The sequence below is a fragment of the Entelurus aequoreus genome, linkage group LG15, assembly GCF_033978785.1.
Source record: "Entelurus aequoreus isolate RoL-2023_Sb linkage group LG15, RoL_Eaeq_v1.1, whole genome shotgun sequence".
NCBI classification, from domain to species: domain Eukaryota; kingdom Metazoa; phylum Chordata; class Actinopteri; order Syngnathiformes; family Syngnathidae; genus Entelurus; species Entelurus aequoreus.
The window spans coordinates 37,740,716-37,758,466 of NC_084745.1; the positions used below are offsets into that span (position 1 = coordinate 37,740,716).

The following is a 17,751-nucleotide window of genomic DNA, read 5'->3' on the forward strand; positions in this document are numbered from 1 at the left end:
TCAGTTTCTGATTTATTAAATTGTATAACAGTGCAAAATATTGCTATTTTGTAGTGGTCTTTCTTGAACTATTTGGAAACAAATATTTTAATTGGTTTTTAATTTATATTTATAAAGGATTTTTGAATTGTTGCTATTTTTAGAATATTTAAAAAAAATCTCACGTACCCCTTGGCATACCTTCAAGTACCCCCATTTGAGAACCACTGACCTATCCTATATGTGAAAAGTGATCCATAAATAGATTGCATAATTGTACATAATATTTTTTTATTTTTTTTTATTTACGCCAACATATTGTATTCTAAAAAAAAACCCCAAGTTTTTCCAACTTGTTTAAGTTAGCTCAAAAAGGTAGCACTTTATTTACATGACATACTTGACCCTGTTACATTTATTTTGAAGTTATCGTGCCGTAATTTGACACCCCTGACTTTAATGAAAGGTTTTTCTCCCCTGATTACAAATGAGAGGATGGTCTTTGCAGCCCCTTGCATTCTTGGTCTAATAATGTCCTGTTGTCAAGAAGGGAGGAAGCAAACTGCTCAGAAAAAGTGAACAAAATGGTTTGCATGCCCTGAAGATAATTGCACGGTCTTTAGGAGATGTGCTGATTGTCTTTTATTGTTTTCAAAAAAGGGAACAATTGGGAGTATTTTCCAAATGGGCGTTATCTGAGACTTATTTCCCCTCCTGCAAGCTCAATCACGCCACGTTTGACTTGGTCTGCAGGGCTGAGCTCTGCCCGAGAGCCAAGAGAAGAGAAGAGGAGTGGAAGAAAGAAAGAAAAGAAGAAGAAAAAAAAAAGTCGCTGAAGTTGTGTTTCATTCTCGGATGACTTCCACAGGCGTGGATCCGAGCAGCATGCCGGACTGAGAGACATGGCTTCGGCCGTGTTCGAGGGCACGTCGCTGGTCAACATGTTCGTGCGGGACTGCTGGGTCAACGGAGTCCGGAGACTCGTCATCAGCCGGCGGGGAGAGGAGGAGGACTTCTTCGAGATCAGGACCGAGTGGTCGGACAGGAATGTCCTCTACTTGCACCGCAGCTACTCGGACTTGGCTCGCTTGTTTCGACGTCTCAACGAGTCCTTCCCCGAGGACACGCGACACTTGTCCACATGTCCACTGACTGAAGGTTGGTGCCCGACTTTGAACAACTTTGAACATGTCTTAAGTTTTCAACGACAATAATGTGCTCCAGCAGGGGCGTAACTAAGCATTTTAGGTGCTGTCACTTTGCCTGGACTGATACTATTTTAAAAGTTTATTTTAGTCAAATACATGCGGAGCCCCTAAAGCAGGGGTCCCCAAACTTTTTGACTCGGGGGCCGCATTGGGTTAAAAAAAATTTGGCCGGGGGCCAGGCTGTGTGTGTGTATATATATATATATATATATATATATATATATATATATATATATATATATATATATATATATATATATATATATTGTCTTTGTAATCCGTTTTGTCATTTAACATCAATTAACATTGATGTTCATCACATTTAACATTGTCACGTTATCGATGGGAAAATTCATTTTTAGACAATATGATTTGCCTGAGCGACTAGGAGACACCAAGAGTAACAAGCGGTAGAAAATGGATTAGAAAGGAAATATTAAAAAAAAAATATATATATATATTTTAAACAATTTTTTTTTTTTAACTTGGGACTTCCTGTGGGCCGGATTTTGGATGCTGGGGGGCCGGATCCGGCCCGCGGGCCGTAGTTTGGGTACCCCTGCCCTAAAGGGACATGGATGTTTTGCGACATCTCGCAATACTTTTTGTGAGATCTGACAATACTTTTTGCCAGATCTGACAATACTTTTTTTGCCAGATCTGGCAATACTTTTTTTGCCAGATCTGGCAATACTTTTTTTTGCCAGATCTGGCAATACTTTTTTTTGCCAGATCTGGCAATACTTTTTGCCAGATCTGGCAATACTTTTTTTTGCGACATCTCGCAATACTTTTTGCTAGATCTGACAATACTTTTTGCCAGATCTGACAATACTTTTTTTGCCAGATCTGGCAATACTTTTTTTGCCAGATCTGGCAATACTTTTTTTTGCCAGATCTGGCAATACTTTTTTTTGCCAGATCTGGCAATACTTTTTGCCAGATCTGGCAATACTTTTTTTTGCCAGATCTGGCAATACTTTTTTTTTGCCAGATCTGGCAATACTTTTTTTTTGCCAGATCTGGCAATACTTTTTTTTGCCAGATCTGGCAATACTTTTTTTGCCAGATCTGGCAATACTTTTTTTGCCAGATCTGGCAATACTTTTTTTTGCCAGATCTGGCAATACTATTTTTTGCCAGATCTGGCAATACTTTTTTTGCCAGATCTGGCCATACTTTTTGCCAGATCTGGCAATACTTTTTGCCAGGTCTGGCCATACTTTTCGCAAGACAGAACTGCGATGTGGCCCTCAATGAAAATGAGTTTGACACCCCTGGAAAAATTAATGCAGATTAATCCATGGTTATTGTTAATCATATTATAAATGATAAATGATAAATGGGTTATACTTGTATAGCGCTTTTCTACCTTCACGGTACTCAAAGCGCTTTGACAGTATTTCCACACTGATGGCGGGAGCTGCCATGCAAGGCGCTAACCAGCAGCCATCAGAGGCAAAGGGTGAAGTGTCTTGCCCAAGGACACAACGGACGTGACTAGGAAGGTAGAAGGTGGGAATTGAACCCCAGTAACCAGCAACACTCCGATTGCTGGCACAGCCACTCTACCAACTTCGCCACGCCGTCCCACATTATAAAATGTTAATCGATAGGCATCCGTAGAATAAATATAAAACAGCTTACTGTATGTAAGATGAATATGGTGGTGCTGCCTTTTGTTAAATAATATTGTTTTTTTTATCATAAATGTTATTATTGTGTGTATGTACGGAGCCCCTAAAGGGACATGGAGGGGAAAAAAAAGTTTTTTTTTCCTATGTCAGTGAACCGGAAGTAAAACAGACACGGCGATGGAGGAACAGGAGCATGCGGGAGCCTACCCATCATCTGTGCTCTGTTGTGGGGCCGTGATACGATTTGATGTCTTTATATGTTAAACCAATACTAAAATAGAAATCAATAAACTTATCCCACGGATGATGGGTAGGCTCCACCATCGCTGTGTCTGTTTTACTTCCGGTTCGCTGACATAGGAAAAAAACCTTTTGCGATATCTCGCAAAAAGTATTGCGAGATCTCGCAAAACATTTTTTTCCCCCCATGTCCCTTTACATAGACACAATAATAACCTTTATGATAAAAAACAATATTATTGAACAAGAGGCAGCAACACCATTTTCAACTTACATACAGTAAGCTGTTTTATATTTATTCCAAGACTGCCGACCGATTAACATTTATAATATCATTAACAATAAACATGGATTAATCTGCATTCATTTTGCCAGCCCTTATATTGTTTAGGTCAGGGGTGTCAAACTCATTTTCGTTGAGGGCCACATTGCAGATATGGTTGCCCTCTAAGGGCCGCATTTAACAATGAGTAATATATTAATATACATGTATACAGTCGTTGTCAAAAGTTTACATACACTTGTGAAGGACATAATGTCATGGCTGTCTTGAGTTTCCAATAATTTCTACGATTCTTATTTTTTTGTGATAGAGTGATTGGAGCACATACTTGTTTGTCACAAAAAACATTCATGAAGTTTGGTTCTTTTATGAATTAATTATGGGTCTACTGAAAATGTGACCAAATCTGCTGGGTCAAAAGTATACATACAGCAATGTTAATATTTGGGTACATGTCCCTTGACAAGTTTCACTGCAATAAGGCACTTTTGGTAGCCATCCACAAGCTTCTGCTTGAATTTTTGACCACTCCTCTTGACAAAATTGGTGCAGTTCAGCTAAATGTGTTGGTTTTCTGACATGGACTTGTTTCTTCAACATTTTCCACACGTTTAAGTCAGGACTTTGGGAAGGCCATTCTAAAACCTTAATTCTAGCCTGATTTAGCCATTCCTTTACCACTTTTGACGTGTGTTTGGGGTCATTGTCCTCTTGGAACACCCAACTGCTCCGGGCTGATGATTTTAGGTTGTCCTGAAGAATTTGGAGGTAATCCTCCTTTTTCATTGTCCCATTTACTCTTTGTAAAACACCAGTTCCATTGGCAGCAAATCAGGCCCAGAGCATAATACTACCACCACCATGCTTGACTGTAGGCATGGTGTTCCTGGGATTAAAGGCCTCACCTTTTCTCCTCCAAACATATTGCTGGGTATTGTGGCCAAACAGCTCAATTTTTGTTTCATCTGACATCACATGGACAAAGATAAGACCTTCTGGAGGAAAGTTCTGTGGTCAGATGAAACAAAAATTGAGCTGTTTGGCCACAATACCCAGCAATATGTTTGGAGGAGTTGGGTGTTCCAACAGGACAATGATCCCAAACACACATCAAAAGTGGTAAAGGAATGGCTAAATCAGGCTAGAATTAAGGTTTTAGAATGGCCTTCCCAAAGTCCTGACTTAAACGTGTGGACAATACTGAAGAAACAAGTCCATGTCAGAAAACCAACACATTTAGCTGAACTGCACTAATTTTGTCAAGAGGAGTGGTCAAAAATTCAAGCAGAAGCTTGTGGATGGCTACCAAAAGTGCCTTATTGCAGTGGAACTAGCCAAGGGACATGTAATCAAGTATTAACATTGCTGTATGTATACTTTTGACCCAGCAGATTTGCTCACATTTTCAGTAGACCCATAATAAATTCATAAAAGAACCAAACTTCATGAATGTTTTTTGTGACCAACAAATATGTGCTCCAATCACTCTATCACAAAAAAATAAGAGTTGTAGAAATTATTGGAAACTCAAGACAGTAATGACATTATGCTATTTCCAAGTGTATGTAAACTTTTGACCACGACTGTGTATGTAGGTGTGTGTGTATATATATATATTAGGGATGTCCGATAATGGCTTTTTGCCGATATCCGATATTCCGATATTGTCCAACTCTTTAATTACCGATACCGATATCAACCGATACCGATATCAACCGATATATGCAGTCGTGGAATTAACACATTATTATGCCTAATTTGGACAACCATGTATGGTGAAGATAAGGTACTTTTTAAAAATAATAATAAAATAAGATAACTAAATTAAAAACATTTTCTTGAATAAAAAAGAAAGTAAAACAATATAAAAACAGTTACATAGAAACTAGTAATTAATGTAAATGAGTAAAATTAACTGTTAAAGGTTAGTACTATTAGTGGACCAGCAGCACGCACAATCATGTGTGCTTACAGACTGTATCCCTTGCAGACTGTATTGATATATATTGATATATAATGTAGGAACCAGAATATTAATAACAGAAATAAATGGGGGGAGAGAGGTTTTTTGGGTTGGTGCACTAATTGTAAGTGTATCTTGTGTTTTTTATGTTGATTTAATAAAACAAACAAACAAAAAAAACGATACAGATAATAAAAAAACCGATACCGATAATTTCCGATATTACATTTTAACGCATTTATCGGCCGATAATATCGGCAGGCCGATATTATCGGACATCCCTAATAAATATGTATGTATGTATATATATATATATATATATATATATATATATATATATATATATATATATATATATATATATATATATATATATATATATATATATATATATATATATATATATTAGGGCTGCAACTAACGATTAATTTGATAATTGATTAATCTGTCGATTATTACTTCGATTAATAATCGGACAAAAGAGACAAACTACATTTCTATTCTATCCAGTATTTTATTGAAAAAAAAAACCCCAGCATACTGGCACCATACTTATTTTGATTATTGTTTCTCAGCTGTTTGTAAATATTGCAGTTTATAAATAAAGGTTAATAAAAAATAATTAATAAAACAATAAATAAAAAAGCCTCTACGCTTGCGCATAGCATAGATCCAACGAATCGATGACTTAATTAATCGGCAACTATTTTTATAATCGATTTTAATCGATTTAATCGATTAGTTGTTGCAGCCCTAATATATATATATATGTATATATATATATATATATATACATACATATATATATATATATATATATATATACATATATATATATATATATATATATATATATATATATATATATATATATATATATATATATATATATATATATATATATATATATATATATATATATATATATATATATATATATATATATATATATATATATATATATATATACACACACACAGTTGTGGTATATTAACAATGTATTTATTTTTTTTTTTTTACATAAGCTGCAATAAAAATCTTTGAATTTTACTTTAAAAACTGGCAGCTCAGTTACCAGAATTTTACAGTAAAAGCAGTGGGTTTTTTTTTGTTTTTTTTTTACAGAATATTAAAGAATTTAATAAATGGATTGGAATGGAAAAACAATACCACCATTTAGCTTCATTTTAACAAAAAATATTTTTGGAATGCATGATAATATAGTATTTTGATTTTGATAACATTGAATTTTAAAAGATACGCAATTGCATGCAGTACATGATTTTAAATGTCAAAATGGAAATAAATATATTTAGTAAGAAACGATTAAGCATTTTATTAACGCATAATATTTCTACGCTTTCGTGGGCCACATAAAATAATGTGGCGGGCCAGATTTGGACCCCGGGCCTTGAGTTTGACACATGGTTTAGTTTGTTAAATCCATTAGGTGTCTTAAATATTTTCATTGCTAATTCTGAATACATTGACTAATTTAATGAATATGCATCTTTGTCTTAAAGTTAAAGTACCAATGATTGTCACACACACACTAGGTGTGGTGAAATTTGTCCTCTGCATTTGACCCATCCCCTTGATCACCCCCTGGGAGGTGAGGGGAGCAGTGGGCAGCGGCGGTGCCGCGCCCGGGAATCATTTTTGGTGATTTAACCCCCAATTCCAACCCTTGATGCTGAGTGCCAAGCAGGGAGGTAATTGGTCCCATTTTTTATAGTCTTTGGTATGACTCGGCCGGGGTTTGAACTCACAACCTACCGATCTCAGATACGCAATTGCATGCAGTACATGATTTTAAATGTCAAAATGGAAATAAATATATTTAGTAAGAAACGATTAAGCATTTTATTAACGCATAATATTTCTACGCTTTCGTGAGCCACATAAAATAATGTGGCGGGCCAGATTTGGACCCCGGGCCTTGAGTTTGACACATGGTTTAGTTTGTTAAATCCATTAGGTGTCTTAAATATTTTCATTGCTAATTCTGAATACATTGACTAATTTAATGAATATGCATCTTTGTCTTAAAGTTAAAGTACCAATGATTGTCACACACACACTAGGTGTGGTGAAATTTGTCCTCTGCATTTGACCCATCCCCTTGATCACCCCCTGGGAGGTGAGGGGAGCAGTGGGCAGCGGCGGTGCCGCGCCCGGGAATCATTTTTGGTGATTTAACCCCCAATTCCAACCCTTGATGCTGAGTGCCAAGCAGGGAGGTAATTGGTCCCATTTTTTATAGTCTTTGGTATGACTCGGCCGTGGTTTGAACTCACAACCTACCGATCTCAGGGCGGACACTCTAACCACTAGGCCACTGAGTAGGTTATTCGTCATTTGTTAGTTTATATTTATTGGTTGTTTTTTTTATAAATATATATACAAAATCATCCACAGAAAAGACACATCTTGCTAAATAAACGGAATATATTAAACTACTTAATAAATTTTTTTTTAGTGTGGTTCTGAATAAAAACACCAATAATAACCATTCAAAAAACGCCTCTATCGTAATATTTTTGTACATATATTTATATACTTAAAAAACATTTTATGTACTACAACTTGGACGTATAATTTAAGGAACAAACAATTTCCTACATGACACAGTAAATGACTTCTCTTTTCATCATTTTATTTCCCTTTTTTTTAAGGTTTTCGTGAGAGACTTGTTACACATTTCTTTCAATTTTAGAAAGCCATAGCAAATAGATGTTATTCCTCTTAATAAGTTGTATCAAATCTCCAAGATGCACCATTTGAAACAGTTTTATTGTTCATCATGGCTGAGTCGTTTATGGTGGAATAATTGTATTATCCAGCTCAATGATGAGTATCACCCAAAGTAAACGTTTGGCACAGTGTGACTCATGTTGACATATTTTTTTTGTTAGGACAGGTCAATAATGAACAAAGTGCACTTTAGGATGTCACAAAAACACACATTCTAGTCTCTAATGCTTATCAGCATCAAAACTTGCCGCTGTGGAAAACAACTAAGCTGACTTTTAGTGCATTTTTCAACCTGTAAACAAGCCGCTGTACTCCATAATTGTTATTCATGTAAGATTGAATGATAATTTCAACATGACTTCTGCTGTAACTTTAGATTCGGATTACACTAAAAGGTCAAAGGCTATTAGTGCTCCGGTGTGTGTTACAGATCATCATTTTAATGTACTTTCAGTTCGTCAAAGTCAGTGCAATGGTGCCACGTTTGCATTGTCTGTGCAGATAGACAAACCATTTTGAAACATCCTCCAGATATGACTGGAATGCTTTGACTTCCTGCAGATCGAAGTTGTTGACAGGACTTGGGAGAGTGTCATTGTGCACTTTAGTTAGAGAAAATACTGCAAACCTCATCCTTTTGGCTACCTTCCCGAGTCCTACCTGTTCATAATGTTACTGCAGCGAAAGGGGAAACAATGTCTCTGTCTCCAGGATCTTCTCTGTTTTCCTGTTCCTGTCCTGCATCCAAGCAACAGGGAAGGCGTGCTGAGCCTTGGCAATGATGTCATGATGACAGAGAGAGGGGTGGACGTCCTATATTTAGTCCCTCTCTGGCCTCTTGACTGATGCATAACACATACCTTCCATGTGATCCCACAGTGACTACCTTATAAACATCCTCACGTTCCTCTCACTGCACGGATCGATACAGACATGAATATTCATCGTGTTTAGCTGTGGCTTAGCGGGAAGGTCACTCTTGTTGTTGACTAGGTCCTGAAATAAGCGTTTGTTAAAGGTGCTGAGGCTTTTGTGGTTACATCTTGACACTTGTCAGGATTACAGCTGTCGATTAAAAAGCGGATTATTGTGACGATAATGGGTCGACATGCACCTTGCTTCCTTGTCACACAATCGTGCTGACTTGTTTGAGTTGTGACATAAGGCAGACTATTGCAAGGCTATTCAACCAGCGGCCTCGGGCTAAATCCGTGTTCATGTCAAAACTTGAAAGACAAATATTTTTGAAGCAACTTCCTAAAAACACAAGAGTGCTCCTGTTGTTTAGAGGAACTTGGACTATTGGAAAATCCTTGCATTGACATTTAAACCTTGTTAGCAAACATAGAACATAGAACCAACTGCATCTGTGTCTGGACTGGAGCCTGCAGTGCCTCAGACTGGAAGTCTCTGCAGAGAGTGGTGAGGACGGCGGAAAAGATCAACAGGACTCCTTTTCCTCCTATCCGGGAGATCGCAAAAAGCCGCTGCCTGACCAGGGCTCAGAAAATCTGTAGAGCCTCTTCCCACCCCCCACCAAAGACTGTTTTCACTGCTGGATTCTGAAAAGAGGTTCCGCAGCCTCTGTAGCAAAACCTCCAGGTTCTGTAACAGCTTCTTCCCTCAGGCCATAAGACTCTTGAACGCATCATAATAATCCCCTCAATTCCCCCAAAACACAGATTAACTCGCCGGACTATAAAGACAATATAACATACATCCGTAAACGTGGATTTATATGCAAAAGTGCAATATATGTATCTGTACAGTAAGTCTATTTATATCTGCACCTTATTGCTCTTTTATCCTGCACTACAATGAGCTAATGCAACAAAATGTTTTTCTTATCTGTACTGTAAAGTTCAAATTTGATTGACAATAAAGGAAGTTTAAGTCTAATAGAACGCAAGGGTTTCAAACTTGTGATTTTTATAACTGAGGCGTTCCTCAAGACACCCGTTTTAAGTCCTCTCCTTTTTGGCATTTACACATTTTTTTGTAATATGAATTATGTAACTAAAGTATTGCTGCAGCGGTTGACTTTAGAAGAAGTCAGTACCGGTAGTCATTTGTTCAACTTTTTTAGTTATACTAGTGGTGTTCCTCGAGGTTCCATTTTAGGTACTCCTCTTCTTTTTTTTTTTCACCATTTGGGCTATTCAACTGGTAGCCCGCGAGTTCAGTTCAAAACACATTTTTGCAGGGGGGTGAATTCGACAGGGAGGTTGCTGGTTGTTCCATCTCCATCGTTGGGGTCCCTGCGGGTGGGGTGGGTGGTCCCCGTGGCCCGGTGCTGGGCGGTCCCGCGGCGGCCGACTTGGGTGGGGTGGCCTGGGGCGGGCTGCGCCGTGCTCTACGGGGGTGGGCTCGTGGGGGCCCGAATGCTGGCGGGGTAGGGGCGGTCTTCCCGTCCGGTTGCGGGGAGTCTGTGGGCACCCCGGGCGGGACGTCCCGCCTTTCTGCCCGTGTGGGGTGTGGTCTCTCGCTGGCTTGAGGGCTGGCTGTCCCCTGCTTCTCCCATGCCTTGTCCTCTGCCGGGCGCGTCTGTCTGCGGCCTGCTGCTGGCTTTGGTTCCTGTCGTTGGCCGGCCTGGCTGCGTGGGGCCGGTGTTCCCTGGGCGCCACACCTGCTGTTTGTGGGTTGGGCTCTCTGGGTGGCTGGGGCCGTACTCTGGCTCCCACACACACTGGGAGTCAAATATATTGTACATACAAATACACATATACTCACATACATACATACATACATAGGTACCTACGCTCCCACAGACATACACAAATACAGTACATACCTACGTACTCAAAGTTCGTACAGCCACACGCACATTAACTGTACAAACATACACATACTGTACATATACATACATACACTCATGCACACATATCACGTTTCATCAAACATATATTAACGTTGTTGCCCTAGGGGAAACTGGGTAACACATTGCACACTGACAAAGCTTAACCTATTGTTACTATAACAATCTACAAGGTTAATATAGGTTGCTTCTCTTTCTTCGTCTCCATTTTTCTGCATTCTTTTGTATCTCAAGTTATCATTACGTATATGTATTGTTGCATTTGAACAACTGTATTGTTGATGATAAAGGTAAATTACTGTTATTGTTCATTATCAATAGCGCTATTTCTATTGGTATTTGTATTGCTCCATTTGTAGTGTAATAATGCTCATTGTCATTTCTGTATTATTTATTTCGCTAACTGCTTCTTTGCTATCACTTTTACCATCATATTTGTATATATCATATTTGCTGATGTTGCTCTATTGTTGTTGTTGTTGTTGTGTTTGCTGTTGTCTCTATGTCTTATCCCCCTCTCGTCCCCACAATTTCCCCCTCTGTCTTCCTTTTTTTCTCTTTCTATCCCCTCCTGCTCTGGCCCGGCTGCACCAAATAATAATATAAATACATTTAATAAGGTTAAATACAAATAAGGCAACAAGAGAAGTATCCTACACTTCTCTTTTGTAAAGTAAATCTGAACAACCGATATGGGCATCTACATCAACTATATGACTTGCCTGAGAAGCTGGACTTGGACAAAAAAAACTAATTTTTGCAGCACATTCTTAAAAACTGCAGAGATCAAGAGGATCTTTGACTAGTTATTTTTGCAGATGGTCCTTAAGAACAGCAGAGCACTCCTGTAACTTTGACAAAAATAAATAAATAGACATAAATCACATAGAGGATGCTGTTTCTCCGGAAATATACAAAACAAGACTAATAGTGAAGGGAGAAGTCAGCCCCCCCCGGGGTCCTTAGCTTTCTGGAAATGTAGCCCTCAAAACAATTTAGTTGAATTTTCCTGGCCTATACTGGCTAAGGCTATGTTAGCTGGATGTGTTACGTACGGCGGGGGAAGGAGACGGCACGACACAGGAGGTATCGCTCAATAAGAATTGATTGAGATTGATGATGCGGTGGAGTGTGTATGCTACTATGTGACTATGTGTGTGAGTGCAGGACTATGTGAAGTGTTTAACAAGGAAATGTTACCAGGAGGTTGTTGTAAGTGCGTGTTGGCTGAGAAGGCAGAAAGTCCAAAAGGGCTAGGCTGAAGAAGATCCGTAACACAAGCGGGAGGTCCGTGGGGCTGGAGAGAGGCGTCAAGAGGTCCGTGTCCAAAGTAGAGGTCGTTATCCAGGGAGGCAGTCAGAATCCAGGGGGGGTCCAGGGAAGTGAGGCGCACAGCTCAAATCCAAGGCAATGGAGGGTATTCTGAGGGGACAGGGAAACGACAAGGACAAGTGAGCACAAGGGCAGAAGGTAACACGGAGAGCAAGACCAAAGGAGAGGAGCCAGAGACGCGATAGCTTACTGTGGAACAGAGAACTATGTTCTAGCACTGGATCTCAGGATACGCTGGTCTTTATGATGTCGAGCCTCATTAGATCCAGGTGCGTTGATTGCTGATTGCCCGCGTCTGCGCGCATGAGAGGAACGAGCAGGGGCGTGTCCAGAAGCGCTCCCAGCGGAGCGTACATTTCCACTCTAGTCAATGTGTCAACTATATCTATGGCGTCAACTTCTACCAGCTTCTATTTTTACTGGATGCCGCAGAAATGTTGCACAGATGAGGGATGACGCATAAACAAAATGAATCCACATGATTTTTAGAATAAAACACTCCGTGTTTAATAATAGTTTATACCGTATGTTAAAAGCACAAAACTTTGCAAAAAAAATGGACAAATCTAATCAAGTTCTACCCTGTTCTGCTTCCCCAGCGGGATCTTCTTTGTTTGTTGTTGAATTTATCCCACATACCAATTGTCTCACACGATTTCACGGCATGAACTTGTCGATGTCGTCACTCCTGCTGTCTGGCAGAGCTCTGCTTGCAGCTGGTGCGTGTTGGCGTAGCGCACAGCAAATTCGCACCACAGCCGCAACGTGAAGGCACACGGTGGAATTTAGGGATAAGACCTCATCTATTAACATCATGCATCATTGCAGCACATTTTGATCTTAGTGGCCGCTATAGGGAGTAAAAAAAAAACTATTCTAGAATGCAAAATAAGGGGTTAAATAGGTGACCGCTATAGACGAGATTCATAACACTACCTTTTGTGGTCGCTAACACAGGTTTGACTGTAATTTTTGCAAATTCAAACCAGAATTTAGCGTGCTAGATAACATGTCAACACATGTTTTTTGTCAATAGTTTGTTTGCATGAGTATACCTTGTATACAAAAAAGTATCTATATCTGGTTCCCACTAAAGGTGCAAAGGCCCAGAAAGAACCTTTCAAATGTTGGTCAAGTATAAAAGATTCAGGAATAAAATAGAAACTTTTGTCAATTTATCAAGAAGCTTCTACATTTTGCTGAATTTTCCAATGAATAATGCTTGTTAGTGATCGGTCAATGACATCTCATTTAGATTTTGGCACACTCACTAGCTGTATTGACACTGCACTGATACTGTGTTAGTTAAAGTCCCAACGGTTGTCACACACACACTAGGTGTGTTGAAATGTGTCCTCTGCATTTGACCCAACCCCATGTTCACCCCCTGGGAGGTGAGGGAAGCAGTGAGCAGGATTTGGTAATCATTTGGTGATTTAACCCCCAATTTCAACCCTTGATGCTGCGTGCCGAGCAGGGAGGCAATGGGTCCCATTTTTTGTGGTTTTTCTTATGACTAGGCCGGGGTTTTGAACTCACGACCTCCCAGTCTCAGGGCGGACACTCTAACCACAAGGCCACTGAGCTGGTGTGTCATAATTGGTGATGGTACTGCAGTGTTTCCCATAAACTGCCAAGATGCCTGTGGTGGTGGGGGCGTGGCAATGGGCGTGGTCACATGACATCATCGAGTAATTTGCATAATTTACTACAATGATATGATTTTCTCTAAAAGGCTAAAAAAATGTATACTTATTAATAACAGTTTTGTTTTAAACATCCATCCATCCATCCATCCATCCATCCATCCATCCATCCATCCATTTTACAATATAATTACAACACTTTATGTACATATTTATATACAGATTTGAACAATAAGTTATTCACTGAAATATATTTATTAATTGTGGTTCTTACAAAAAATATATCTTATAAAATATAAAAGCTAAGCTAAAATGTCTCTTAAAGCTCTGCCCCTTTAATTAGTGCATACTAAATAATTTAACTTTAGCCTACTACTACAACCATATTATTTACCAGCAACATAAAGTGAAACAGAGGCAGAGGTGTCCTGCCACAGTCAGTAACAAATAAACAGAAAACAATAGTGGTCAAATACAAATAAGGCAACAAGAGAAGTATCCTACACTTTTCTTTTGTAAAGTAAATCTGAACAGCCGATATGGGCACCTACATCAACTATATGATTTGCCTTAGAAGCTGGACAGGACAAAAAAAAAAAAATAATAAATTTTTTTTTTTTTTTAAATTTGTGGCGGACGTAATTCTTTCATGGCGGGCCGCCACAAATAAATGAATGTGTGGGAAACACTGTACTGTTCACATTTGTACCAATACGGTACCAATTTCCGGTAACCGGGAATAGATACGAAACTCACAGTTATACATTTTTTGTGTGTGTGTTGATAAAATTAATTCTTTGATAATAAAAATGTATTGCAACATTTAGAAATAAGCTGATGGTGGTAACTGCTGTCCAGTTGTTATATCTTATTTCATTATCACATTTCTGAGCATTATTTGCAGGTATGACATTAAGTTGCCATTACAGTTGCATGTCCCAGGCGTTAGATGGCAATAGTGTATAGTTTAGTGTGTTGTTTTGGTTTTTGTTGCATCCTAAAAGGTTTTAGGACTTTGAGTATTGTTCTTAACGCACTAGCTGTTTGATTGTAATGTGCATCTTAGTTGTAGTTTTCATTAACAAATTTGAAGGTGCTAAAATGGCCATCTAAAATCGCTAATGCTAATCAGTAGCATGTCAGTGTCAAATCCAATGTATATTAACATTAGTAAAGCCTCACTTTACTTATGTCGATCGAAGCGTTTTTTGAGTTAATTTATTTTTTTGATCGGCAAGTACCGAAGTGCAAAGTGTCACTTGAAACGCAGGTACCGAAACATGGCACCGTTAGATTTTACACGAATTGGTGCCTGGTAGGTGTCAGGAAGTGTTGCAGAGATGGCAGGCTTGATGCAGGAAAACATGACTTTAAATGTCAAAAATGGCGTGCAGGAAAACAGCAATCAGGAACCAGGCAAACTGGAAACAGTTAACAGGAAACAGCAATCAATACTCCAGCACTGACTGGAGGGCGAGGCAGGTATAAATAGTAGCCTGATTGGCAATTGCCACCAGGTGTGCCAGACTGCCAATCAGGTACAGGTGAGGGAAACAAGCGCTCAGGGAGACGTGCAGGAAAAGGAAACAAAATAAGAGCGCTGACAGGAAATAAAACACAAACACAGAGGAAAAACCAAAACCATGACCAAACTGTCAGTGACAAGCCTGACAGTAGGATGGCGGGATTCGGTGAATGCCAAAAAAAGTACTGGATTTGTTTACCCATCCCTAATCGACATCTGCAGGATTAAAAAAGTCGATACGTTTGACTTGCAAAAAAAAAAGTTACTTTGCAGATGATATACTTTTTGTTGTTTTGTTTTGTGCTTCACTTTAAAACGACACAGCAATTGTGTGGGTCACATGTTTTTTTTCTTAAAGTGACACACATTAATACTCATTGTCTTTCATTAGACGGGTATCGTTTGACCCATCACTAATTCCTGGGATTGAATGTCAAATTAATGTCTATAAAAGCGTTCGGATCCCTTTTGGGGTTCTTTGGTCTTAATAGAGGTCTGTAAACTACTGATTTGTGGTAACAACTTACTTTTGCAGCAGGAAGGCAATTGCTGATCTGACAAGATCACTTTTAAGATACAACCAAACCACTTCCTGGATGATTCGCGCTTTATCGCACTGGACTACGGTGTCCCGGAAGGAAAGATTGTTCACAAATGATAAAGAAGGCTGTCTTTGTACTGCTAGGGCAGAGTCTCATTGCTTCATGACAAGATGCAAACTCTGTCATCATTTCACAGTCGTCTTACTCACTACTTCCACACCACTGTTTACATCATCCTTGTTGTCCTCGCCGCAGCTCTGCTGACCGCTGAAACACATTAGGCGGCTCCTGTCGGATGTTGCCAAATGTGCTGATGTCACACCCTCACTTCCCCTAAAACGTCAGCACAAGCTTGCCTAACATAATCAGGCTGTTTTGCTGTAAGCATGTGGCGAAGTGTAATGAACACGCTTTCAGACGTCCTTATGTTGTCATTTCAGGATTGGTGAAAATCAAGGAAGCAAACGACATCGAGGAGAAATTAAACGAGGTGGAGAGACTGCTGAAGAACGCCATCAACATGCCCTGCAAGGTGCGTCAGCTTTAACGCACTTTTCCTACCTCTCAGTACTTAGTAGGGTTGGGTATCGTTTGAATTAGAACGATTCCGATTCCGATTCTTTGTTCCGATTCCTGACGATTCTCGATTCCGATTCTTTTAAGAGGCAGGGTCAAAAAAAAGTTTAGGATATTTTAAATGAGCTAGCTAACCTACAGTCTTTCTGAATGAAATAGTCTGACATTCTCCATCAATTTTAATTCTATTAACTTTTTATGAACTTTACTATAAATTCCTCACAGGGCTGTTTTCAACTAGAATATAAATATCAAATCTATGAACTTGAATATAAATTATATAAATTATGAATACATTTTCCCAGGGGTACACTTTCCTCAAGAGAGCTTTATTTTTGAAAACCTCATGAAAACACATTTACACATAAGTGTATGATGCTGCAGGAAACCTCATGAAAACACATTTACACATAAGTGTATGATGCTGCAGGAAAGAGCACATCGCGGAGCCTGGCTAGCAGGTTGTAAATTGTCTATGAAAAAATATGCGGGCTAATTTGTTAGCTGCCTCAACGTTGGCGCAAAACACATTATTTATTGCGTATATATTGTTTTACTTACCAGATTCGGACTGCAGTGCAGTCACCGAGGTGCCAGGCTGGGCGTCCAAGCCAGAGGAAGAGGCAGAGGAGGACAGTCGGCGCAGCGCGTCAAAGACGGGACACGCATTTATATGTACTCCATGAACTCGGAGGTGCTTCATCATGTTCGACGTGCACCCTCCTAAGCACGAAACAGTCCTGTCGCACGTGTTACATTTCGCCGATATTTCATTTTTTTTAGTAAAGTAAAGCCACACTTTCAACCGCCGACGCCCGCTATCCATGCTTGACTGACTCGCTCGGCTACATAGGCTCGGCTATGCTAACACTTCCGGCGGTGGGCGCTTCTTCGTTGGTGTTCAGCGGCTTCTTCTTCCGGTCGGCGGACTGGGTATCGAAACTAGGAACCGAAATTTAAACTTTTGAACGATTCCGGGAGAATCGGAAAGTTAGTCCCGGTTCCAATCGATACTCGATACCCAACCCTAGTACTTAGCCATGCCGTCTATACAGTTTTCCCGGTCAGAGGTCATGCTGACGTTCTTCGAGAGGTCGCCGCTGGACCAGGTGCTGCGCAACGACAAGGTGCACAGAATCCAGCCCTGCTTCCAAAGTCCGGTCAAGATATCAGGTAATTTTCACAAAGTCTATCCAATCTTATCTATTCCATCCTTACATCTCAGTTTTCTTCATATGAGTCTGCCCTTTC

The 17,751-nt window shown here is 39.4% G+C and overlaps 1 protein-coding gene across 3 annotated transcripts in view; it reads left to right on the top strand.

Annotated features, from left to right (window-relative positions):
* The window catches only part of pxdc1b (PX domain containing 1b), a 53,005-nt gene that overhangs the window by 21,892 nt on the left and 13,362 nt on the right, over window positions 1-17,751 (top strand). For 2 of the 3 annotated variants that reach the window (XM_062021467.1, XM_062021468.1), the window contains 3 exons: window positions 848-1,137; window positions 16,365-16,456; window positions 17,556-17,673. In XM_062021467.1, the coding sequence (XP_061877451.1) occupies window positions 848-1,137; window positions 16,365-16,456; window positions 17,556-17,673 (500 nt within the window). Of the gene's footprint in view, window positions 1-847; window positions 1,138-16,364; window positions 16,457-17,064; window positions 17,502-17,555; window positions 17,674-17,751 lie in introns of those variants that run through there. The other variant, XM_062021469.1, reaches the window with a different exon arrangement.